Here is a 27,084-nt window from a genome sequence, read left to right as displayed (position 1 = left end):
CAATGCACTTTTGCAGGAATATAATGTGTCTGCTGTAGATAAACACCCTCAGATGTGTGTGAAGGTAATGCACGCTCGAGCGCACATTAATTCATGATTAAGATAAGTGTTTGTGTTTCTCATGTGTGTGTACTTTTTTGCATTGCAGTTTTCTTTAAATGGCAGTTATCAAGTCTTCTGTCCCTTCGAGTCAGGTGAGAACCTGTTATATAGTAGCATATCGCTGCTGTCTTCCTGTCTGTCTCTGATGTTTGCTGTCTCTTTCAGAGGGCCGGTCTGAGTGGAGCGTGACGGTCGTCCCTGGATCTCTGCATCTGCATGTGCACCTGACATCTAATATCGCCGCGTCTTTTGCTGCTCAGCTGTGCGACAGACATAACGATACGTGTGCATCTCGAGGACACGTCATCTCACGTCAGCTGGTTAGTAATAGTTTTCCTGTCCTGTGTGTGTTCTTTTGCTCAAAGACATTGAGTAGTTGCATGTGCATGTATGTACATGGGGTGGCCATTCAATATTAGTGGTTGACCGATATATCAACCAGTATTTGGCATTTTTTAAATATCGGCATTGGCCAACGTGTTGGAAGTGGGACTTTTGTTTTGACAGTGCATGGAAAGGCCATTTGATGTTAGTGGTCTACCAATATTTTGCCAATATCTGATGATATTTGGCTTCTTTTAAATATCGGCATTGGCTGATGTGTCACAAGTAGGACTTTTATTTTGACAGTGCATGGAAAGGTCATTCGATATTAGTGGTTGACCATTATATTGACTGATATCTGCCGATATTTGTCTTTTTAAAATATCTATATCGGCTAAAATGTAATATAATTGGGACTTTTATTTTGACAGTGCATGGAAAGGCCATTCGATATCAGTGGTTGATCGATATTTGGCTTTTTTTTTTTAAATATCGGCATGGGAAAGGCCATTCGATGTGTTTTAAAGACTTGTGCGTTTATATGTTATGTTTATAATCTGTAGATGCTCATAAAAAAGCTTATGGACACATACTGCAGTACAAATTAAAAAGCAATTGGAGATTCAGGTAGTATTTGCATTTAGTACATGAGAAAAGAAATTGTATAATATGTTGGCGAGCTTCTGTTGCTAAAAACCTGCCACATTTGTGCTTTGTCGTGTATTATAGGGGAAAAAATGTGCTTACAGTAATGTTTTTACATCTCTCAAACAGTTTAAATATATTATCCCATGTTTTAAAAGTTGTTGCAGCCTAAATGTTTTAGTAGTAATATCTTATGAAGGTAGAACAAATGTAATCACAAATATTGTAATAGTTATTTCTAACAAAGTCTAAAATATTTTTATTTCTGTGCATTGTTACAATCCATCACTGATGAAGTTTTTATAACAGAACTCAATGCATTGATGATAATTTTGCGCACACCAAGTGTAGTTACACGTTTTTAAATAGAAGATATCAGAATAGTATGTCAAAATTTTACAAGGTCAATGAGTCCATAATGTATTATGCATTTTTAATCGGCTCTTTTAATCGTCATCGGATAATGACAACATTCTGCAGTCAAATATTTTTGTATAATAAGTGCTAAACTGTATCGAATAACTGATTTTATTTACATAGCTGCGCTAAATTCACATCTCTCAAATTAGTCTGTTCTCTTTTTCCTCTCACATGATGATAATTTAAATAATCAAATTTGATGAATAGCTGTGTAATAAACATTATAATGTACGGTGAGTCTGTCAGGATGGGAAAATAAACCTGTAATGTAACGATCATCCTGGTAAAGTACATTACCCTCACACCCTGCAATGCTCCTCTCCTCAGGAAGGGGGCGCCACAGAGGCGGAGCTGAGCCTGCCCTTCCCCTTCCTCTCACCAGGACTGTGTGTGCAGGTAATGCATCATTCCCTGCCTGTTTCATGTGTATCATTTGATTTCTGTTTGCATTTTGTAACTATGTTAATCTATGTCAAAAATAAAATGTATGACGGTTTCCACAAAAATCTGAAGCAGCTCAACTATTTTCAACATTGATAATAATCAGAAATGTTTCTTGAGCATCAAATCATCATATCAGAATGATTTCTGAAGGATCATGTGACTGAAGACTGGAGTAATGATGCTGAAAATTCAGCTTTGATCACAGAAATAAATGACAGTTTACTATATATTCACATAGAAAACAATTTTACATGGAAATAATATTTCACTGTTTTTACTTTTTTTTTTTTTTTTTTATCAAATACATGGTGAAAACATTAAAAAAATCTTACCGACCCCAAACTTTTGAACAGTAACAAATTATGCAGTATGTGGTAAACATATAGCGTGCGAGTCTGTTTGAGCGTGTGTCAGCTGACCTGCTCCTGTCCGTCTATAGGTGTGGCGCTTGGATCTCCATGGAAGACGAATCATTTGCCCTGACTGTAAGTACAAGCATCCATCATCATTAGTGCACACTTGCTGACAGATGGACATAAAGTCACGCTCATCCTGAACCTCCACAGTCACGCACAGGCGATGGGGTCTCATCATCGGCGCTGCACTGACTCTTCTGGCTGCAGTGACCGTTCTGGTCTGCATCACACGCTGGCTGCTCAAAAGAAGCACATCAGGTCAGTCCGGACACATCTCTTTTTGATTTTAGGCCAGAAACATTCTCTATGCAGCTCAAGAAGGAGTTATATTAAAATACTTGAACCAGATGTGTTTGTTATTCAGGTAGTTAGTCGACAGTTTAACTAACTTCTCAGAGAGATTCTCCTAAAACTGCTTCTCCACCATGACCAGTAGATTGAGAATAAATTGAGAATTGGGGGTAATTGAGAATGAATGGGGGAAAGTCACATGGGAGGAGGCAGTGCTATGATTGGCCTGTTATGCTGTTCATGCAATTAAGCCCGCCTCTCGTTTTTGTGTGGATTCCACTTCCTCAAATCAGTCTGAATGAATAAATAATGGTGTTAATGGGAGGGCTAATTAAAAACTTGGTAAACAACTCAACTGCTTTGTCATGTCACATTCAAACTTGAAATGGCTTGAAAACTTGATCTGTGAGGGTTTTTTAGTGAGCAATCAGTACATCACCATCATGACGCCATCTTTGATGACTGATGATCCCACAATAAGCTGACTACTAATAAACTGACTATGAATAAGCTGACTATTAAAAAACAGCTGAATATTAGTAAACAAATAAAATTATACATAAAATTTAAAATATGTTACTGCTAGGGGTGTGACGAACCGGTTCACGAGAATGAGGCGATATTTTAACACTATATTTAACTGGTAAAAGTCTTTTATTCATTTGAAAGTCACATGATACAAAACAATGCAGGTGCATTTTGAAATGTTTTAACTAACCTAGAGCTGTGACTTGCGGTTAATTTGGTAATCGAGTAACTGGACGATTATTTTGACGATTAATCAAGTAATCGATAATATTGTTTTTGTGGTAATAAAAATAGCTAGACCTAAGTGAACAATAGCCTTTAAAATGCCTTAAAATACATATATACTAACAATGAGACAATAATAATTGATTTAAATAAAGTATCAAAAGCAAGTGATTGTATGGTTTTATTGAACAACACTGTTAAAATACATAATGCAATATACACCGATCGGGCATAACATTATGAGCACTGACAGGTGAAGTGAATAACACTGATTATCTCTTCATCACGGCACCTGTTAGTGGGTGGATATATTAGGCAGCAAGTGAACATTTTGTCCTCAAAGTTGATGTGTTAGAAGCAGGAAAAATGGGCAAGCGTAAGGATTTGAGTGAGTTTGACAAGGACCAAATTGTGATGGCTAGACGACTGGGTCAGAGCATCTCCAAAACTGCAGCTCTTGTGGGGTGTTCCCGGTCTGCAGTGGTCCGTATCTATCAAAAGTGCTCCAAGGAAGGAACAGTGGTGAACCGGCGACAGGGTCATGGGCGGCCAAGACTCATTGATGCACGTGGGGAGCGAAGGCTGGCCCGTGTGGTCCGATCCAACAGACGAGCTACTGTAGCTCAAATTGCTCAAGAAGTTAATGCTGGTTCTGATAGAAAGGTGTCAGAATACACAGTGCATCGCAGTTTGTTGCGTATGGAGCTGCATAGACACAGACCAGTCAGGGTGCCCATGCTGACCCCTGTCCACCGCCGAAAGAGCCAACAGTGGACACGTGAGCATCAGAACTGGGCCACGGAGCAATGGAAGAAGGTGGCCTGGTCTGATGAATCACGTTTTCTTTTACATCACGTGGATGACCGGGTGCGTGTGCGTCGCTTACCTGGGGAACACATGGCACCAGGATGCACTATGGGAAGAAGGCAAGCTGGCGAAGGCAGTGTGATGCTTTGGGCAATGTTCTGCTGGGAAACCTTGGGTCCTGCCGTCCATGTGGATGTTACTTTGACACGTACCACCTACCTAAGCATTGTTGCAGACCATGTACACCCTTTCATGGAAACGGTATTCCCTGCTGGCTGTGGACTCTTTCAGCAGGATAATGCTCCTGCCACAAAGCAAAAATGGTTCAGGAATAGTTTGAGGAGCACAACATTGAGTTTGAGGTGTTGACTTGGCCTCCAAATTCCCCAGATCTCAATCCAATCGAGCATCTGTGGGATGTGCTGAACAAACAAGTCCGATCCATGGAGGCTCCACCTCACAACTTACAGGACTTAAAGGATCTGCTGCTAACATCTTGGTGTCAGATACCACAGCACACCTTCAGGGGTCTAGAGGAGTCCATGCGTCGACGGGTCAGGGCTGTTTTGGCAGCAAAAGGGGGACCAACACAATATTAGGAAGGTGGTCATGATGTTATGCCTGATCGGTGTACATAAAATAAACATAATCAACATTACGTATTATAAGACATGCCTGCAGAGGGCGCCAATGCTCATCAGTGGCTAACTCAACACTGCCAAATGTGATTGGTATGCAATAAAAATTGTCAGGGAAGTAACAAATCACTGGATTGGTTAAAATAATGAGCAGCATAAAATATGATTTTTCTCTTTTTTTTTTTTATTTGACTTCAGAGTTGAAAATGGGCTTAAAGGGTACACTTACCCTAATGAATTAAGTTAACACGTTAAATTGACAGCCCTAGTGTGAAATCTTGTGTTCATGTATGTGCATACAGTGTGCTTCTGGTCATAGATGGCAGTGTCAGAAATTAACTTCTACATTTTGTCAATATGTTATAAAATGCTTTTATGACCCTGGTTAATTTCTGTTAGAAAGATTAAAGATGTCTTTGTTTCTGCAGTGTGGCGGAGCGCTGAAAGACGACCCGTGCTGCTTGTGTGCTCGTCTAATGACGTGGCGCACATCACCGCTGTGTGCAGTTTGGCCTCTGGCCTGCAGGGGGAGCTCTGCATGGACGTGAGGCTGGCGCAGTGGATGCAGTGCCACCCTCAGTCCTCTCTGGCTCAGCTTGGACCCGTGCCGTGGCTGTACGGTCAGTGTCAGGCCGTGCAGAAGGCCGGCGGTCTCGTCCTGATCGCCTGGAGCCCTGACGCCCATCGGGCTTATCTGAGATGGAGGAAGAGCAAAAGAGAGGCTGAGCTCTGTAAGACTGGGCTGTACAGTGCTGTTGAAGAAGAAGAAGAGGAGCAGATGTGCTGTGATGAAGAATGCATGGAGAAACCAATGGAGTCGTCTTCGATCACAGCTCCTGTGTTCAACGCGGCACTCTCCTGTCTGTGGATGGGAATACGCAGTGATTGCCACGGCCGGGGATTTGGACTGGTTTGCTTCCCGAGTCTTAACAACAACATCACCTGCATCCCGAAACGACTCCGGTGCGTCCGAAAGTACTGTCTCCCGAAGGACCTGTTCTCTTTAATACACGACCTGACCGGCTCGCAGGACAGAACTGGAAAAACCAGAGGGCGATGTTGGCCCCGTCTTCTGTCCAAAGCACTGTCGTTATGTGTGTCGCGTCAGCTCGTGCAGAGACTAGAGGCTAAACTTCCCATGCCGACGGACAGCCCGAAATTCATTCCCAGCTTCTCACAGAAATTATTAATGAGCAGGACAAAGCGAAAGACGTGGGGGCAAAAGAAGCGCCGAAGTAAAGCTGTATCGTCGTGCTTGTCCAGAAAGGGGTGTTCAAAGAAAAAAACTGTGCCAGAGCTACACACGCCACTGGATTTGTAGCTGCATGCTGATCAGATGAGGCTGTTTCACTGCTTGTATTGTAGTCCTATTATTTGCATGCAGCGGTACACAGAAGGAAACTGAAGTCGGACTGATCAAAGCAGAGCGATTCACAGACAGTTTCCTGCAGAGTTTAGTGCAACATTACAGTCCGTCCAGCAGGGGGGCAGAGACATTAAACTAAAGCCCTGATATTCTCACAGCAAAGTTATGTTTGGTTCTTCACTTAGGAGTTTGAAATACCTTTGCTTCTGATCATAGTGATGTGGATGTTTGCAGCAGCTCTGCAGTTCAGCTCTTCAGTCACGTCACGTTTATTTCTACAGCACTTTATACAATAGATTGCTTTAAAGCAGCAGCTTTACAGTATTAAACATGAACAACAGTGTCAGTGTCTCTTTCAGTTAGAATCACAGCTTCAATTTCTAATATAAAGCGGCTCTCCAGTGTTCATGTTTTCACTCGCATCTGACCTCAACCGACTGAACAGAAGAAATGAACCACAGAAGATTTACACCTCAAAGAAGGCGGAGTAATTGGTGTGTTTTGGGTGTAACGTGCAATAAACCAATCAGAGTCTCATCTCCCATTCCCTTTAAAAGCCAGTTGCGCTCGCACCATGGCGGATTGATATTTACATGAGGAATTTGCAAGCGGAAAAACTGAACGCTTCTCTAGTGAGGAAACAGATCTGCTCGTGCACGAGGTTAAAGTGCGTGAACAGACCATCTACGGGACAAGCAGGATTCCACCAAAGCATTTTTATCTTTATGCACACAATAATAATCTTTTACATTGTAATCCTTTTATTTTTAATATTTGGCATGTTTGTGTGCTGCTGCGCGTCTCTGTGTGTGTAACAAGCAGAGTGTATGTGTGTTGTGCACCCGCATATAGGCTCATGTTACTAACTCGCTCTTTAAATAACAAAAATATTGCGCCATTGACTTTAGAGCAGGTTTCAGTTGGTCAATGGTGCAGTCGTTTTCAGTTCCTCAAAATAGCAACACGCCAACAGTGCACCTGAACACACCTCGTTTTCAGATGGGCGCGAGTGCATTTGCTATTTAAACAACGTGGAGCAGGACATGAAAATGATAACTGTGTTTGTTGGGCTAAAACTAACAGAAAACACTTGCGTCGCGCCTGGTGCCGCGTTGCACCGGGTGTATGATAGGGCCCCAAAGGTGTTTACCAGCCAAAGTGAACTTTCCCGTAAAGTACCAAGCTGTTTCCATACGAACTTCATTTTCACCTGATTTTGTTTGAAATGACATCACTCCAGTTCATTCTTCAATCTCACTTGAAGTACATCAGGGCCTTTACATGCAAAACCTGTACTAATTGAAAGAAAGAAAAAACAAGTTGACCAAAAGATCCAATATTTGGTGATAATATTATAGCATAAAGAGAGATTTACAAGCAATTTAATAGGCTGGTCATTTTTGACTGGGAATACCAAGTTAGGTAAAGGATTTCAGCCTAATGTATTGTTATTCCTTCTCATGTTATTACCTGCTTGAGATGAACCGCTTGTTGAATTTCCTCATTTGTAAGTCACTTTGGATGAAAGCGTGTGCTAAAAATGAATACATGTGAAGAATGAATCTCCCTACAAGCACTAGTGCAGAGAAATGAAGAGCATGTAATTATTTTAAAAATGAAAATCCTCCAACCAGGAAAGTCTGGTCTCAAAGAAAATCTAAAGTTTCTTATTGATAATTATGACTTTATGATGTTGTGCATGTACATTTTGTAAATACGATCATCCTGACATCTGAAGGCAGCTTTAAATATAAGCACTCTCTCAAAAGAAAAACAGTACTGTCTAAAGAAACATTTGAAATGTTATATTTTTGTATAAAGACCTGCATCAGTAGACTTGTATTTGTTCATCATCATCAGTATAAATAAATGCATCAAACGTCCATACTCCAATTTATCTGATTATTATTCTTCCACAGCCCAGTTGTTTCAATATTTCTTTTCTGTCTTTGTAAAACAAATGAATCAACCTGACGAAGATGTAAAACAGTTTTCATGTGGTCACAATGATGTTATCTTTCTTCTTTTGACATAATCAGAAGCCATCTTGGACCAATTTGACCAACAGTAAAATCTATGCAAATGTGTCCGTATGTTTATGTTTCATAAAATGCAAGCTACAAGGAATCATGTTACTAGTGACTGAAACCACATGATCTGTATATTCTAGCTGCTGTCAGAAAGCTATTTCCCCCTGGAGCTGTGCTGTAATCAGAATTGTTTTGGTGCACGGCTGCTGTGTTAGTGAAATGCTACCGAACAAGTTTTCTCAACGGCAGACGGTGTCGCCCAGACGGTTTTCCAGAGCGTTACGGCAGCTGTCCGACAGACACTGAGATCACACCGATAACGGTAAGCTGGAGGTTATGCAAAATATCCCGAAACTCTCATTTAACATGCGTTAGGTTAGAACAAAAACTGCTTAACGACTTTTGATGGATGTCAACATTAGAACACAAAAAAATGACAGAATAAGTGCTCGCTTCATTCCAGCTTTTCAATAATCAATTTGCTCTGCGCAATCTTGAACATATTTACCTCAGTTACTGCAACAATCTCTGACTAAGCAGTATTGTTCCTTATATTTGTTGAATTTGCAATCATAACGAGCATTAAGCCGCGGTCACACAAGACTGAGCACGTGAAATCTCTACGGGCACTGCAACGGTCGTGATATGACGTCACACTCTTCGGTGTATAAACTTAAATTCATCATGTAACAAATAATAATAAATCAAAGAAGTAAAAATATACGACTACTCTACTGAAAAAAATAAAATAATGCGTTCTTTTAATTCAGCCATCCACTTTATTTTTCAGTTAAGAGTGGGCGCGGCCATTTTGTAAATGTGTCTTGCTTCCGGTGTCATTCTTCCAGTTACCGCTCATTGTGCTGCTTGATATTGAAAAATGGTATTTCTTACCATGTTATTTTGTATTGTCTTAATTATAATAAACATTATATGGTTATTATAATTATATAAAACCATATATGGTTTGTAGCGCAAACAGTTTTACAGTTCACTGCCCTTTGATATTCTTCTCGCTATTTCCCATATAGCGGCTAATAAATCGTAAGTCTTGCAAATTCAGAAAAAAAACACCATACTTCTGCTTTGAAAAATAAGATGGATTGATCTTTTGAGCTCTGGAAATGTGAAAATGCCAAAATGCGAAACTTCTTCGCATGAACTTGCGTTTGCGTTTGCAGTCTTATACTTCTTTGACCTTTTATGGCAGTTGGCAAACATTGAGAGAACACTATGTAGGCTACTATTAAAAAAAAAAACTCTACATGTAGGCCTACATATTTAGTCTTAAAGGATAGTTCGCCCAAAAATGAAAATTACCCCATGATTTACTCACCCTCAAGCCATCCTAGGTGTGTATGACTATCTTCTTTCAGTCAAACACAATTGGAGTTATATTTAAAAATATCCTTAGTCCTCCAAGCTTTATAATGGTTGTGAATGGGGGGTCGTGTTTTGAAGTAAAAAATAATGCATCCATCCATAAAAACATACCTAGGTCATATACAGTTAGGATAGCTTGAGGGTGAGTAAATCATGGGATAATTTTCATTTTTGGGTGAACTATCCCTTTAAGTCCTGTTTATGTATCTGTGAGATGTTTAAATGTGTTGGACACCCTTACAGTTGCATCTTTAAGAAATTCTTCAGTGAACTCCCAAAACTTTAATCACCAAGCTATAAGTTGCAGTCTTTCATTGTCATATCCTTTGTTTACACTTTATTAAAACACGCTCGACTGTTTCAGGAAGATCACAACATCCAGATTCATGTTTTCCAATGAAATAGTGACTGGTTAAAAGAGCCCAATTCTGAGATGAGATATTATGCTGTCTTCCCTTCTATTCCCAAAACTTGTGTTTCCGGTCTCCCGCATTCGCATGAATGGAAGTCAGTGAAGTGAAATGTGTAGTGTAACAACCCTTTTATGCAGAATGGCTCTGTCCCAAATGGAACACTTCATGTGCACTTGCGGTCTTGTGGACTTAGAATGGCCACTGCATGTCCGTTAAGTCCACAAGACCGTAGGGTGTTCGGGACTTCAGTAAAAGCGCCGTTACGTCACAAAAAGTGTGGATTTGGAGGAAGATTGTGACGGTTCCATTTGGGACAGGGCCTGTTTTTGTCACAGAATTCATTTGTTTTTCTTGAAAAGAACATGAAACGACATTCACAACATTTTAGTTCTGTAAATGAAACTGAATCTTCAATTAAAAAAATTTCGGGATTGTTTAACTGGTGAAAATTGTTGGTTGGAGAGGTTGAAAAATAAGAGGCAACATCAGCTAAAAAAGTCATTTCAGCAAGTTATTATGTTTGGATGAAAGAATACAAATAATTTTTTTAATTGGACTAAGATGCACTGATGAATCGCTCACAAAGAGAGGAATGTTATTGAAGTACACAGATGTGTTTGATGTCAAATCTGATCTGACCTATACTGTATCTCAAGGTAAAGATGAAATACCATTTCCAACCCACTGCACTTAAATAACGTGACCTATTCCTGAGTTTAACACGGTATTCAACTGGAAGAAATGTGTACGGTTGAAGGAGAATCGCAAACATTGTGTTCTACAGCAAACATTGTGTTGGTGATGTTCTGGAGTTTTCAGTTGGTGTAAACAAATGTTCGTTCATGCAGACACATAAATGGTGCCTTGAACAATACAAACACTGGAAAGACAAGTTCAGCTTCAGATCATTTGTGCTCAAATGTGTCACGGCAGCTTTTAAGATGTAATATGAGTGCTTTGGGTTTAGTTGGTATATTTGCATAAGGCCCATATACTAACTCCGTGCGTGACAAACTAACGCGCATGCAAAGCACAGGACATGGCACATGATAAACAACCTGATCTTCCTGCACATGCATGTTAAAAACAGTCACGTGGCTTCACGCTTGTGATGATGCAAAGAAGGACAGCAGGACTATTGAGTGTCTTTACTCTGTTCTGAGTACGTTTGCTCGTATCAAAGGTCACATCGTTTGGAGCAAGCCTTCCTATGAATTAGACCAACGAGTGTCCATGTTTCCCAAATAATATTCTTTAAATAGCCTATAACCTGTGAGACGAAAATATCCTGTATGTAGTATGATTTTGAGCATCGACATTTAAAAGCATTTGGCCAGTGGTCTAATAACAGCACTTGGTGTATAGACTGTTTTTACAATTAAACTGCAAACTGCTGTTATAACAGTTACATCAGAAACATTACAAATAAAGCTTCTTTGTGGTTCCATGAAGAACTTTTAACATCTATGTGAAGGTTCTTATAGTGGAAAAAGGTTCACTTTAAAAAATGCTGAGTTAAAAACAACCCAAATTGGGTTGAAAGATGACAAACCCAGTGGCGGCTGGTGCTTTTTTTTGGAATTAGAGATGCTAATTGTTAAATAATGTGATGTGATGTATCACTACTGCTTATCTAAAACATGGAAAATTCAGTATTTAAAGCAGGATATAGGGCTGGACGATATGGCTAAAAAAAATCATATCTCTATTTTTTGTGCTGAATGGCGATGTATAATCTCGGTATTTTGTACATTTTTCTATTTGAACTAATATATATATATATATATATATATATATATATATATATAATGTATTTAATTTTTTTTTTTTTTATTTCACATCCTGCCCAATATTTTCCTACAAACAATGTTCGTATTGAAGGCTATGAAAACAAACATGAATGTAACTGTGTAGTCTGTTATATTATGCGCAAAAAAGGGGTCAAATTACATTCTAACATTGTGACACTACAATCTAAAAACAAAACAATGCTTTTTAAAGCAGAAGTTACATTCACTAAACTAAAACTGAAAATAAAAAAGCACAGACTAATTATGTCTATTTTGATTACCCTACAATAATCACTTTACAGTTACTGCTATCATAAAAATACACTTAGGTGTGGGTTCGAAATTCTACATATGGCACATTTATGTTAGCAAACAAAAACAAATAATCAACAACAAATATTTTAGCTAAATGTATATTTTGATAGAGGGGCGTGGTTTGCAGAACTTAGCACACTGGATGAGAAGCGCCACGTTTTAAATAAGAAAAACTTTTCATAGTTCTCCATTATAATGCTTTTTAATTGCCCCAAATCATTGTTAATGTAGGCTACATAAAGACTTCATCTTAGTCTGTATTGTACATTTTACATCGTAGACTTTTTAATATTAGTGCTAATAGTGACCTATAAGTTAAATGCCAGATACAGTGGGTACGGAAAGTATTCAGACCCCCTTAAATTTTTCACTCTTTGTTATATTGCAGTCATTTGCTAAAATCATTCAAGTTCATTTTTTTTTCCTCATTAATGTACACACAGCACCCCATATTGACAGAAAAACACAGAATTGTTGACATTTTTGCAGATTTATTAAAAAAGAAAAACTGAAATATCACATGGTCCTAAGTATTCAGAGCCTTTGCTGTGACACTCATATATTTAACTCAGGTGCTGTCCATTTCTTCTGATCATCCTTGAGATGGTTCTACACCTTCATTTGAGTCCAGCTGTGTTTGATTATACTGATTGGACTTGATTAGGAAAGCCACACACCTGTCTATATAAGACCTTACAGCTCACAGTGCATGTCAGAGCAAATGAGAATCATGAGGTCAAAGGAACTGCCTGAAGAGCTCAGAGACAGAATTGTGGCAAGGCACAGATCTGGCCAAGGTTACAAAAAAAATTCTGCTGCACTTAAGGTTCCTAAGAGCACAGTGGCCTCCATAATCCTTAAATGGAAGACGTTTGGGACGACCAGAACCCTTCCTAGAGCTGGCCGTCCGGCCAAACTGAGCTATCGGGGGAGAAGAGCCTTGGTGAGAGAGGTAAAGAAGAACCCAAAGATCACTGTGGCTGAGCTCCAGAGATGCAGTTGGGAGATGGGAGAAAGTTATAGAAAGTCAACCATCACTGCAGCCCTCCACCAGTCGGGGCTTTATGGCAGAGTGGCCCGACGGAAGCCTCTCCTCAGTGCAAGACACATGAAAGCCCGCATGGAGTGACTCCAAGATGGTGAGAAATAAGATTCTCTGGTCTGATGAGACCAAGATAGAACATTTTGGCCTTAATTCTAAGCGGTATGTGTGGAGAAAACCAGGCACTGCTCATCACCTGTCCAATACAGTCCCAACAGTGAAGCATGGTGGTGGCAGCATCATGCTGTGGGGGTGTTTTTCAGCTGCAGGGACAGGACGACTGGTTGCAATCGAGGGAAAGATGAATGCGGCCAAGTACAGGGATATCCTGGACGAAAACCTTCTCCAGAGTGCTCAGGACCTCAGACTGGGCCGAAGGTTTACCTTCCAACAAGACAATGACCCTAAGCACACAGCTAAAATAACGAAGGAGTGGCTTCACAACAACTCCGTGACTGTTCTTGAATGGCCCAGCCAGAGCCCTGACTTAAACCCAATTGAGCATCTCTGGAGAGACCTAAAAATGGCTGTCCACCAACGTTTACCATCCAACCTGACAGAACTGGAGAGGATCTGTATGGAGGAATGGCAGAGGATCCCCAAATCCAGGTGTGAAAAACTTGTTGCATCTTTCCCAAAAAGACTCATGGCTGTATTAGATCAAAAGGGCGCTTCTACTAAATACTGAGCAAAGGGTCTGAATACTTAGGACCATGTGATATTTCAGTTTTTCTTTTTTAATAAATCTGCAAAAATGTCAACAATTCTGTGTTTTTCTGTCAATATGGGGTGCTGTGTGTACATTGATGAGGAAAAAAAAATGAACTTAAAAGATTTTAGCAAATGGCTGCAATATAACAAAGAGTGAAAAATTTAAGGGGGTCTGAATACTTTCCGTACCCACTGTATATTATATTTTCTTTTAAGCTTAATTTATGACTGGATAATCTGTATTTTTTTAGAGATAGATAAAGAGATCACAGTTCTCACATGAACCTGAAAACAAAACAGACAACCAAACAAAATAATAGGTTCTGTTCTTTATTATAAATTATGTTATTATGTTATAAATTAGTCGATTTAAATGTCTATGAGTCTATTAAAATATTTATTAATTTAAATGAATTAATTATGTAAAATCGTTTGAAATTAATGAATGAAGACTTGTTTCATTCAGAGTTTTTGAACGGATTTTTTATCATATATTTCATAAATATATACAATCTTTATCAAGCGTAGGCTTTGTTTCCAGTAGCGGAATATCAGTACTGTCAGCTGAAAACACTGTATGTGAAGCTGTTTCAGACATACAGCTTACATGAGAGCTGCGCTCTGGATCAGCGGCAGCGCGAAAGCAGGTTTAAAGTTATATTCCGGCATGATCGTAACTTTAAAGGTTTAATAGACTGCGGAATTGTTATCATTTAGGAATAAGATCGCGAGTGTGTTTGAATCGAGACGGCAATATTTTAATGATTAATCGTGCATACATATGGACCTGTATTTTTGTATATCATATTTGTACCAGACCTCAAAAGTTACCCAGGCCCGGGCGGCCCTCCCGGTTCCACGATCCATGCGTCGCCCTATAGACCTTATGTAGCTCCGCCCCTTTTCAGCGTTGCGCTCGTTGTCTTTTGACTTCCGGTTTGTATTTCCACAGCGATCTTACGTATTTATGAATGAACTGCTCATTTTAAAATATTCCCAGTCTACTGACATTTGTTAAGACATCTGCTTTAAACATAACAATGCTAATGATAACTTTCATTAACTCTACAACAGGTAAATCCACTTCACCAGCTAATTATTCTTCAACAGCGATGCCATAGAAATATACGGCCTACCGCAAAAACTGAAGTTCAAAGACAATATTCTAAAGATGGCGGCGCGCTTGTTTCTCTGGTAAATAAGGTCTATAGAGTACCTCAGGGATGACGTGTTTTTGTAGGCCAACCCGGAAGTTAGCAGCGGGTTGACGTCTAAAGTCCCCGCCAAAGGAAGTAGTCCCTTTTAGCAATTTGTTAGCAACCGCCGTTTTTAAGACACAATAAAGGTTTAAAAAATCACAAGCGGGTTATTACTGGTGTGTTTTATGTCATAGATCAAAACGTGAAAATATTTAGAGGCTTTGTTAACCACAGAATTATTTCAGGTGATTTAGCAAAAACCCATACAAAAAACCCATTGACTTCGGGGCGATGGAACCGGAAGTCCTAAAATGCTAACTCACTTCCGGGTTTTGCCTACAAAAACATGTCATCCCTGAGGTATTCTATTGCCCTAATGAAGAAATCGCCCCTGTGTTTGACCAACTATTGTTTAAAAATGACTATATGGCTGACTTAAAATGAATCCAAAATATGTTGCAAATTAAAAATCAGACACATAATTACTAGAGGCAACAATAATAATCAAAAAGTGAACATTTATTAATAAGCAATTTAATAAATGTTTATTGTTTATTATTCATTAAACTTATTAATAAATGTTCATTTCTTAAACATATTAATAAATATTAATTTCCAACATATTTTGGGTTCATTTTAAGCAAGAAATACAGTCATTTTTAAACAATAGTTGGGTTAAATAAAACATTTAACCCAATGGCTGGGTTTGTCCATTTTCAACCCAATTTGGGTTGTTTTTAACCCAATATTTTTTAGAGTGTTCTTTAGATGATTTAAAATGTCAAAGTAAAAATGGTTCTTTTAAGAACTGTTTACTGAAAGGTTCTTTGGGGAGCTAAAATATTTCTTCTATGGCATCGCTGAGAAATAACCCTTCTGGAACCTTTATTTTTTGACATGTTAGCAACAGTCTGCACTATTAATTTAAATGTCTGGCAACTCTGCGGCAAAAAATTAGCCTAATTGTAACTAAAACTGCCTGGATTTAATTTAAAAAAGTTAATAGGAGCTTTTTCTGTTCATCAGCATCAATTAGATATTGTCACTTAATAAATAAATTAGAGTGTTAAGTAGGCTATTTTATGGCATTGCTGGTCATATAAGTGCAGTTATGAACATGTAGAGAGAGTGTGAGGCGTGTGCGCTGATCTGATCTGATGTGGGAGGATATTTGTTATTCTAAGTAGTTCTCTGTAAAACAGCTGTATTGTTCCACCCCGTCCCACTCACTCCGGGGAACCACTGGAAGTCATTTCACCTTTTCTATAAGCCACAAAACAGGTAAACCTCAATATTCAGTTACTAATTTACATCTTGTATAAATCATGTATCTGTACATTTAGTGTTTCATCTATCTATATGAGCTTTCATTTGAGAGGACTTATCTCTCCTTTCAAGAAACCATGTTATCATGCTTTAAATGGGATTATCCTGCCAGGAAACATAGATACTCTTCCAGTAACGTTTATAGAATATTCCTTCAAAGTTATCTGGTCTTTAATAATGTTCATTTATTATTTATTCATCATTCATGGAAGTTTTTTTTAGTTGGATATTTGTCTAACATGTTTTGAGTGTTACTACTTGCTTCAGAAAGTTGTTAGAATATTCAAAAGTAACGTTCCCACAATTTTTGCAGAATGATAAAATGGAATGTTCTTGTTCCTTTAATGTTCACAGAACCATGAAAAAATGTAACATCCAGAAGTAACATTTTAATAACTTAACTGGAATTTTCTTAGAATATATGTTTGTTAGCTGGGTAAGCACACACACAATAAACATAGCTTAATATTTTTCAGTATCAGGTTTGTATATACATAATTATTTATATAGTTTATTTATTTCAGTATCATTCATTAGGATTCTTTCAGATATTTTTGAAGTATTGATGCTACAAAATAATATATAGCAGAAGCCAAAATTATGAGACCCATAAACTCTCTCTCTCTCTCTCTCTCTCTCTCTCTCTCTCTCTCTCAGTGTGAATGAACTCGTCACTGGGTTTCTGCGAGCGCTTTCAGACTCTTGTGAATCGATGAGTGGCGGTTGTTGAGTTTCGGTGTGAATCCAGACAGGGATCCAGTGTGTGTGTGTGTGTGTGTGTGTCATGAGTGTGTGGGCTCTGCTGCTGGTCTCTCTCCTGCTGTGGATCTTCACACAGGCGCTGGAGAGAATCGAGCTCCAAGAGGATCATGCGCTCACCTGTGGACAGGTACAGTAGACCAGCGTCTGTCTGTTTACCTACATAACTTTAGTAATAAGCCAGCATATCATGCATAAAATAGCTACAATTAATGAAAACATATGGTTTCAGACTTTTTCAGGCCAATTTTCTAGTCGTTGTTAGTTGGTAGTGCAGTTGTTTCGCTGAAGTTCAGCTCAGACATGTTTCTACATGGATACAGTTACTAGGAATTTGGCTGTTTGCAGAGGCGCAGTGTGTGTATGTGCGTGCGTGTGTTTGTGTGTACGTGTGTGTGTGTTTGTGTTATAGAGTGGGAGTTTTATGAAATCAATTGTTTTCTTGTTTGCTGTGGAGAGTTGCGTGCATGTTTGTTGTTTTTCTGCACGCTCACACTGTTCTCATGCAAAACCAACAGAGACCTGCTGCAGTCTGTGCACATCATCGCTTACATTTGCATCCATATATAACTGTAATACAGTGTTGTTTTTTTAATCAGTTGAAATTAAAGCCATCAACAGTAATAGGTGCTACTGTGACATTCAAGTACTTAAATAGTAACAAATATTTTTTATTGTATACGTTATTTTCTCCTAAATGGTTAGTTCCCCCAAAAATGAGATTTCTGTCATTAATTACTCCCCCTCATGTCGTTCCACACCCGTAAGACCTTCGTTCATCTTCAGAACACAAATTAAGATATTTTTGATGAAATCTGAGAGGTTTATGACTCGTCCATAGACAGCAATATAATCAACACTTTCAAGGTCCAGAAAGGCACTAAAGACATTGTTAAAACAGTCATGTGACTGCAGTGGTTCAACCTTAATGTTATGAAGAGACGAGAATACTTTTTGTGCACAAAAACAAAACAAAAATAGCGATTTTATTCAACAATCTCTTCTCTTTCCTGTCATTTCTTTAATTTTTTTTTAATTCTTTTATTTTGGGGTCAAATATGACCTGTTCACATTTTTGAGAGAATCGTTTTACTCATGTATGTTATAAAGATGATTTGATTTCTGTTAGTATGTTAATTTGACTGAATTGTTGTTAATTGTCTTGTCTCTGTAGGGTATAATTCACTGTGAAGTCATATCAGGTAAGAAAACCTTGACTAAAGTGTGTGACAGATATTTCAGCATGACCAGCTGAACTGTGCAGTGACTTCATTTGTCTAATTGTCTTGTCTTAGTTGGCCATACTTGCATTTGGGACGACGAGCATGTCTATGTGAGCAGTCTAGACACCTACTTTGTTCATTGCCAAAAGCAGGAGACCTGGAGCTTGTGCCTGAAGATCCTGGTGAACGTCATAGTCAGAGGTACTGTACTGATCACAGTGGGTTTGTGGGTCTGAGCATCTCTCCAGGCTGACCGGCAGGATTGTTTCTTCACTCTCAGACGCAGGACAAGCTGTTACAGCCGATGGCAGTGATGATGAAGAGGAAGAGGAAATGCATGGAAGCGCCACCGTTCAAGTGTGCTACACGTACCCTTCTCAGCGGCACACCACAACTGTCCACTTCACATTCCGTTCCTCAGCATTTGATGACAGCACTACACTGAAGGTCATCTATCTATCTATCTATCTATTGGGGCAATAAAGAAATCGCCCATTTCGTACAAGATTTGAGGATGCTGATTGGCTAAATTTATGTCATATCTACCTGTCTGCCTGTCTGTGTTTATAATAATTGTATTGAATTGTGAAGTGGCTCATGGATCAGCTAATTGTTTCAGATGTATGTGTTGTAGGTGTGGATGTCTTTAGTGGTGAAGATACCAGAAGCAAAGCTCGGCAGTACTGTCACAGTCCATTCTCCATACACAAACTCCACTAAACAAATTCCTTCAAAAGAGGAAGGTAAATATGCTGTAAAACAAACACATATGTCTCTTTCACTTGTCAAAAGTATCTGAGACAAATAAATGACACATTTGTCCCTTTCAGCGTGTTCAAAGGGTCTAGATGCCATCTTCTGTAAACGTAAGTTAATCAGTGTCCAGCTTTCTAGTTTAGTTCATTGGTAGAGTGTGACAACAGCAAAGCTGCAGATCATGGGTTCACCGTGTATCCTGATGAAGTGTATAGACTGAATGCACTGTAAAGTCTAGTTCACACACTGCCAACAAACAGCTACCCTGAAATCAAACTCTAATGACAGAATGGCAGCTAAAATAAGTTACCAGTGATCCATTATGGAAAAGTTTACTCAAAAGTGTCAGTTCATTAATGCAGGGCAGGTCAGGTGTCACTGGATCTGTCATATATCTGTAGTCCATCTATGACCTTTGGTTTCCAGCACCCAGGCTGCACAGAAAAACTGACCATGTGACAGGAGCAATAAAACTGTATGCGGCCGATGCAGATAAATGGAAATCCCAAAAGTTTTACGCATGCCAGAGGCTGGACAGGAATGGACGCTGTCTTAAGGTGGAATGGGTATGTCACACTGATCAATAATACAGTTGCATTTAATTGGTCAATTGAATTAGTTTTAACTTCTCTTTCTGTCTCTTCCTTAATGTAAAGAACAACGCTAGCCATGAGTTTGAGATTTCACTGAGCTCTGTCGCCCCCTGTCTGTGCTTTGAGGTAATGGCAACAAATGTATTTCTCTTATTGAATTATTAAACAAATAAATAGAAAAGCAGCATATATTAAAGTCATGCATACAAAGATACAGAATAAACAGGTTATATCAGTAACACTGTCTGAAGATTGTAAGCTATTAGCCAATACAGTGATGTTCACATATAAATGTGAAAACTGTCTAGCAAGAAAATAAATAGTAAAGTGTAAGTAAAGTAAAGTAAAGTGGGAAGCTAGTCATATTATTGTTGTTGCATTTTATCTTGATGCTTGTTATCTTTCTACCTTTGCATAGATATGGGGGAACTTTCTTCGAACAGAGTATTGTCCGTTTTTGAATGAAACAGGTATGGCATTCACTTCCTACTTTGAATACTGGCACACCGTGTTTTAAAGGAATATTCAGGGAATTTTCATAATATTCAGCTGGAGAGTTTTCAGGCTGGAAGTGGCTTTTTGAATTCTTCACCTGGGAACAATACACCATTATAACACCATTATAACTAAAAGTATTTCCTACTAAAGCAAGGCGGTATTTGACTCTCTAAGTGTATTCATGGCAGACTGGTGGGCGTGGCCTTGGATGCCCAGTGCATTATGGGTGTTGAAGTTTTCCTACCTATTTGGCAAAAGGGAAGAAAATAGCCTTTTTTCTCTGTTTTCTTAAGTCAGGTAGCATCGATTTCATTTTATTCCTGCCTTTCTAGTGCATAGGCAGCCATGTTTTAGTGAAAGCCCATTTTGCCGGTTTTATCATTTTGCAAACATTATGAGAATGTTACTTTTGAATGTTCTATGAACGTTCTGAAACAATTAATAACATTTAAAACAAAATTTGATTTTCAACGAATGCCCAATTAAAGCATTTTAAAGCATCCACGAATAATGTATAAATAATGTTTTTGTGCTAACATTTTGAGAACATTATTAAAGATGTTCTATTAACGTTTCTGGAAGAATGTTTGATAACTCTTTAAGCGTTTTTTCAAAAACTACAACGTGCATAAGCAATACTTTTATCACTTGTTTCTGCTCCTTGTTTGCCTGTGTTTTGATCCGGAGATTCAGTACTCTTTCAGAAGTTGCGTAACAGTGCCCCCTACCATATAACAGTGAAAACATGGAAAACCTGAACATTCCATCAATGTCGGGGAAAGAGTTAATTACATTGAGAGAACCTTGCCAGAACGTTCTGAGAACATTCCCTGTTAGCTGGGTCAGTAAATAACAGTGCAGTCAGTGCAAACGTTGCTGACTTAATTTGCACTGTATGACTGTTATGCTCTCCTTTCATTCTCGGCAGTCTCAGGCTCCAGCGTGTCAGTGTCTTTGGCAGAGACTGTAACTTATCATGAGCGGCCCGCTCTGGTCTGGAACCTCACCGCGCCCTGCAGGCTGGAGGCTGAGCTGTGGCTGTGTAGGAAGGGCTCAGGGCTGGACAGCAGCTGCCACGCAGTGAACACCAGCTCTCATGTCCACACCCGCCAGAACGACAACTGGACCCAGACCGGCCACAGACACTGGGTGGGGAATTGTACTTGAGATATCTAATATGGTGTGGGACGAGTTACATGATGAAGTTTAATATTTTGGGTTAGGGGTTTGTTCAGATCACATCCAAACAGTAACTGTAAGCAGTAGTAATAGTGAGCAAACACAGCTTACAGTATAAGTAAGAGAAAATTGATTACACTTTATTTTAGTGACTTTGTTACACTGTAATTACACAAATAGATACAGAGTAATATTAATTAACTACACGTACTGACTATAGTATAGTTAAGCATTTAAGTACTGAGTAATATGAATTAATTTATAGTTTTTACGATATCACTTTATTTTACAGTCCTGTTTTGCATGTACATACTATATACTTATTGTAGTAATTATAATAACTGGAAACGTGTAACAGACAGTGTAAAAAAATAGTGTTACCAGATTTAGGGTTTGGTTTTTAGGTAGTTGCTTGTAATTTATGCATATTTTACTGTAATTACCATAGTAAGTACATGTATAACACCTATAAGTGTTACTTTATATTTACTGCGCAAACACTTATCTTTTCTTTCATCCATTGCAGTGGTTTCATGGAGAGTTTCTACAAGTGGAACGTCATCCTTTATTATGTGTGCAGGTACCTGATACATTTTTTCACAATGTTTACAGTTCACTTCTGATATCTGTGTGGGAAACTGGCAGTGTTATGTCTCTTGTCCAGGTTAAAGTGGCAGGAATGGAAGGTTACGTGGGACCAGTGTGTCCTTTTGAAGGCAAGCACTCACATCCCTTAGTTCTGATGAGAGAACAGAATTAATGTGTCATAATACTTTAGTACTACAACATAACGCATTGCAGATATAATGCAGATTGTGATGTAATTTAATAACAGCTCTCTCTCTGTGTTCTTGTCTCTGTCACTGCTGCAGTGAAGAGGGCTCACTGGAGCTTCCCGCTGGTGCTGTGTGTGCTGCTAGTGTGCCTGTCAGTGCTGGGAGCCTATGCAGTGCAGGGAACACTGAAGAGTGAGCATCACACACACACACACACACACACACACACACACACACACACACACACACACACACACAGACCAGAGCACAACAATAAGGATCTTTTTCTGTTGCCCTCATCAAAGCAGTAGTTCTGAACTTCCTATTCATCAAAGAATCCTGAAACAAAATGTTATTGTTCTGATTTTTGGGTGAAATGTGTATCTTTGTGAGCTGAAGTGTTAATCACTCCTCTCTCTTTATAACAGGTTGGGTGTTCAGATGGCTGAAGGTGGATGATGTGAACAGTGAGTTTCCTTCATGATCTCACCTCGCCACTCGCTCCTTATACACTCATAAAAACAAAGCTTCTTTATTGGCATCGATGGATCCATGAAGAACCTTTAACATCCATGGAAATTTTTTTATTGCACAAAATGTTCTTTATAGTGAGAAAAAAAGGTTCTTAAGATTATTGAAATGTTCTTGACACTAAGAAAAAATAGTTCTTTTAAGAACCGTTCACTGATACCCCTTTTCCACCAAGGCAGTTTGAGTGCTGGTTCAGAGCCAGAGCCTAGTTTCAGGTCAGTTCCTTGTCTTTCGACACCCAGAGCACCAGCTCTGAACCAGGGGTGTGTTTCCCGTACAATAATGTAACTCGCTGCTTCACTACCATAGAACAATGCATTGTTGAACAAATCAACTAGTTAGTCACGACTGTTTCCCGAAACCGTATTGTCGCAAACCTGTCGTTCAACCATGATGGTGAATGATGCCATGCAGGTGGTGGAGTAATAACTTCTTTAAATTAATCCGTATGAGATCGAATTAATGCTAGATTTTTTTGCAATACATTACAGACATGGCATCTGAGGACTAATTCTCATTTTTCTCAGTTATTTTGCTTTATATCCAGATTCATAGGCTCGTTCTTATGTACCAGAGCACGTACGCACATGCGCACTCTTCAAAAACAGTGCTTGAAATCTCTTGACATTTGTATATACTCAAAATAAAAGATATACATTGTACTTAATGTCAGCTTGCTTATTTTGTTTAAGATAACGATTTATCAAGTTCACGTCATAAAAACAAGAAACTCTGCTTCTAACCACAGCTCGAGAGCTGCCGTTCCAACCCCACAAGTTTGTGATGTTGTTTGCGAATGTTCGTTTGAACTGTGGTTTCAGGAAACACCAAATCGTTCAACTACGTTAGTAACGATGGAACTTGCGATGTTAGTTGGCTAATGATGCTTTTGGGAAACACACCCCAGGAAAAGTGGTTCGTAAGCAGTGTTGGGGAAAGTTACTTTTAAAAGTAATGGATTACAATATTGCGTTACTCCCTAAAAAAGTAACTAATTGCGTAACTTAGTTACTTTTTATGAAAAGTAATGCATTACATTACTTTTGCATTACTTTTTCACACCTGGGCTGGGCTTGCTTGTTTGTTTAATAACAAATTTAAAGACCCATCCACACCAAATGTGAGATGAATAAGCCTCAGGCTGAAGGAAATGCAAATTCTCGCCTGTACAGTAGAGGGCGCTGCTCAAACAAACCTTTCAGCTGTTCAACACTTTTATTTCTAAATCTAGTCTAAAGTAATTTTTGCTTATTAGTATGGTTGAATTAGATCATTGAAGGTCAGCAGCAAAGACATTGGTTAATAAAGTGAGGTTAAATACATAAAGTATATTTGTGTAATTTAATATATTAAATTATTATAGGTTTGCGTAAAATTCTGAGATTGCATGTCACTGTTTTTTATTCATTTTGAGGAATATTGAATGTTTTCATGCAAGTGCAATGAGTAAATGCATGTTCACATTTAGTCTAGAACTACAATAACATCATGTTCACACACAGCGAACACAACACCTCTGACCTTTATTCCTCTCAACATGAGGACAGGAGAGCTGTCAGTCAATAAATGTGAAAAAGTAACTGTAAAATTTTGTTGTAAATTAAAAAAGTAATGCGTTACTTTACTAGTTACTTGAAAAAGTAATCTGATTACGTAACTCAAGTTATTTGTAATGTGTGACCCCAACACTGTTCGTAAGTAGCACCAAAACATTGCTGATCTAGAAGTAAGAACCGCTTGCGTCAGGGGCTGGGGGCGGGGTTACCGTGACCAACAAAGAAACTTGTGACCGCCATTTTTTAAATAGCAGCTAATCGAGCTAATAGCAGCTCGATTGTAATCTCCGTCTATACAAATTACGGCGAGCTGCAGGAACGAGTTCGATTCTCTGTTTGGATGCTGATGTAGGTTGTCAAAGCCACGAGCATCAGTAGTAACGCAACATCCGCCATTGTTGATGGAAGGCTTGTTCGAGATGCATTGGAGCTGCGCGGGCCAATCAGCGTATGACATCAAAGTACCGCGTTTGGAGAGTGTAGAGCATTTGGAGAACATACGACACCTTATGCTTTTGCATCGCTCTCGCACTGCTTTGATGTCATGCACCGATCAGTCTGTGAAAAGCCGATGGATCTTGAACAAGCTTGGCGTGTTTGTGTTTGCCGCTGCCGTGCTAGTGTTGCTGGGAAAGATGAGACATGCTGGCTCTCTAGACCATGGAAAGGCAAACCGATTCTTAGATGGCTCGTCAGCCGAACCAACTCCGAACTGGCAATAAATAGCACTAGCTCTGAACTAGTACCCAGGTTCATGCTGGTGGAAAAGATGTATGAGAGGTTCTTTGAGGAACCAAAAATGGTTCTTTTAATGGCATCACTGCGAAAACCCCCTTTTTTTTAAGAGTGTAGTTGTAGCGGTTTGTCTGCTGACGTTGATGTGTGTTGTTGTTTCAGCTTCGGTGGCGGCTGGTATGGAGCTGCTTCTGGTGTGTCCTCCTGATGCAGACGCCACCGTCATTCAGCTGCTGTGCCGTCTGTGCTCAAGTCTCTCCGCTCTCGGCTTCACCGTGTCTCTGGACTTGTGGAACCGCTCCGAGATCAACGCACTGGGTCCCGTGCCCTGGCTGCACTCCTGTCTGGAGCAGGTGCGGCGGCGCGGAGGCAAAGCGGTGATGGTTCTGACCCCGGAAGCCTGCGAGCGGGCCAAGCGATGGAGCTGTCGAGGAACGAAGCAGGAACCGGAAGAAGAAAATGAGACCAACAGTGGTGTCCAATCATTATTGTGCTCCGAAGTCTTTGATGCATCGCTGAGCCGCATTCTGGGAGATTATCTGCTGGGTCGTGCGGGAGAGCGGTTTGTGTTGGCGCAGTTTGACGGGCGGTGCACTGCCACGGCCCTGCCAGAGTTTTTTCGGGGACTGCCGTTGTTCAGCTTGCCTTCCCAGAGTCTGGACTTCATAACGGAGCTCACACGGGGGGCTCGTACGGGAAGAAAAGTGTGTGAGCGGTGGGAACGAGCGGGGGCGTTGAGGGCAGCGTCACGGGCCATATCAGGGGCGCTCCGAGAGATCACAGGAGGCACCGGACACACGTGTGCAACACTCTCTCTGGACTCTGGGACAGAGAACGACTATGAAACTGTCCCACTACAGGCAGAACAGTCGAGCCTTGCTCTCAACACCGAAACAAGCACTGTAGGTTGGGTCTAAACTAGTCTTAGACAGACCTACGAGTAAACGCCATGAGGTCTGGTCCACGCCGAGCCTCGTTCTGGCCAGGAGCAAGAACCTTGTTAGGTCCCGTTGCTTGCCGAAATCATTTCAATGGGCATTTCGCATAAGGGGGAAAAAGTTCCTCATGCAGATTTTGCTCATGTTCAGGAAATCCAATACTTGTTTCTTACTAATTTTGGGGTGCTGATTCCAAAAATAGTGCCTGTTTTGCATAAGCACATCACACTTTCTCACAAAATATGATGTGCATTTTGTTGCATTTTTGCTTTCGACAACCATTTGTAAGGTGAAGAAGACTTGCATAATCCCGTAATCACCAGAAAAACTGCCACAAAGACATGATTCCCAGCTTACAACTGTTTGTTAAATTCTCAGCCGTTTTTCACGTTTGACATTGTATTTGATTTCAAGGTTAGAATTATGGCCAGTGACAGAAGAAAATGCGAACACGAACCCAGATGTTTTCTGCAACATCTCTGAGTGTTTTACTACTAATTTATAAACTTTATTTATGTAAATGTTCATGTTTTTAGACAATGGAGTTTTTTTTTTTGCTTACAAATTCCCACCTAAATGTTGTGTCTACACCTTTATACATGTAAATGAATGTTGATTTGGGGCGTGTTCATCTAAAATAGATTGTTCATAACATTCACTGATCAGAAGAGCTGTGAGAGTTTAGGTGGCGGTTTCAGATATGAACTCGATCTGACATTGATGTAAATATGTATATTGTATGATATGTAAATATGCCTTATCTCAAGCTCAGAATAGAAGAAACACAAGGAAAACCACAACGGACCAGCTGAAGACAGACTTTTGCACACCTACACCTGTTCTAAAGACAAATGTAGGAGAAGGGCAAGATTGTGAGAGAAGTCACTTTCTTCTTTTGACTAGTGCACAATTACATTTCCATGCCATATGCTGTAAAGGCACAAAGGCTACATCTAAGTAACTCAGGAGGTAATAAGCTATTTCTCTTATATAAGCTGTAACTGTAAGATTTTCAGTCAGATGTCTGGCTGCATGAATGATTTGTCTTTTTTTTTTCAAAAGCAAAGTTGTGTGTCTATGCAGTAAAAAAGTGTAACAACTTGCTCCTGATTGTTTTTGTACACT

The 27,084-nt window shown here is 39.5% G+C and overlaps 2 protein-coding genes across 6 annotated transcripts in view; both read left to right on the top strand.

Moving 5' to 3' along the window:
- The window catches only part of LOC127516969 (uncharacterized), a 214,263-nt gene that overhangs the window by 13,353 nt on the left and 173,826 nt on the right, over positions 1 to 27,084 (top strand). For 2 of the 4 annotated variants that reach the window (XM_051901940.1, XM_051901939.1), the window contains exons 11-17: positions 17 to 64; positions 149 to 194; positions 268 to 422; positions 1,819 to 1,887; positions 2,375 to 2,420; positions 2,502 to 2,609; positions 5,269 to 8,089. In XM_051901940.1, coding sequence (XP_051757900.1) covers positions 17 to 64; positions 149 to 194; positions 268 to 422; positions 1,819 to 1,887; positions 2,375 to 2,420; positions 2,502 to 2,609; positions 5,269 to 6,161 — 1,365 coding nt within the window. In that variant the 3' untranslated portion in view covers positions 6,162 to 8,089. Of the gene's footprint in view, positions 1 to 16; positions 65 to 148; positions 195 to 267; positions 423 to 1,818; positions 1,888 to 2,374; positions 2,421 to 2,501; positions 2,610 to 5,268; positions 8,090 to 27,084 lie in introns of those variants that run through there. The other 2 variants (XR_007931152.1, XR_007931153.1) reach the window with 2 other exon arrangements.
- On the top strand, positions 15,775 to 27,062 carry wu:fl23c11 (uncharacterized). 2 transcript variants are annotated; one of them, XM_051901941.1, is made up of 16 exons: positions 15,776 to 16,370; positions 17,073 to 17,304; positions 18,349 to 18,376; positions 18,470 to 18,598; positions 18,678 to 18,844; positions 19,032 to 19,140; positions 19,228 to 19,263; positions 19,580 to 19,719; positions 19,810 to 19,872; positions 20,165 to 20,216; positions 21,173 to 21,393; positions 21,950 to 22,003; positions 22,088 to 22,139; positions 22,296 to 22,391; positions 22,628 to 22,666; positions 25,184 to 27,062. In XM_051901941.1, exons 2-16 carry the CDS (start codon positions 17,200 to 17,202, stop codon positions 25,936 to 25,938), a joined length of 2,046 nt encoding a protein of 681 aa, XP_051757901.1. In that variant the 5' UTR covers positions 15,776 to 16,370; positions 17,073 to 17,199; the 3' UTR covers positions 25,939 to 27,062. The 2 variants fall into 2 exon arrangements, with proteins under 2 accessions (XP_051757902.1, XP_051757901.1); XM_051901942.1 differs by lacking the exon at positions 19,228 to 19,263 and having other exon boundaries at positions 15,775 to 16,370.

The sequence above is a fragment of the Ctenopharyngodon idella genome, chromosome 8, assembly GCF_019924925.1.
Source record: "Ctenopharyngodon idella isolate HZGC_01 chromosome 8, HZGC01, whole genome shotgun sequence".
Classification (NCBI taxonomy): domain Eukaryota; kingdom Metazoa; phylum Chordata; class Actinopteri; order Cypriniformes; family Xenocyprididae; genus Ctenopharyngodon; species Ctenopharyngodon idella.
Note: the sequence above shows the minus strand (reverse complement) of the source record. Positions and strands in the feature narration are given on the sequence as shown.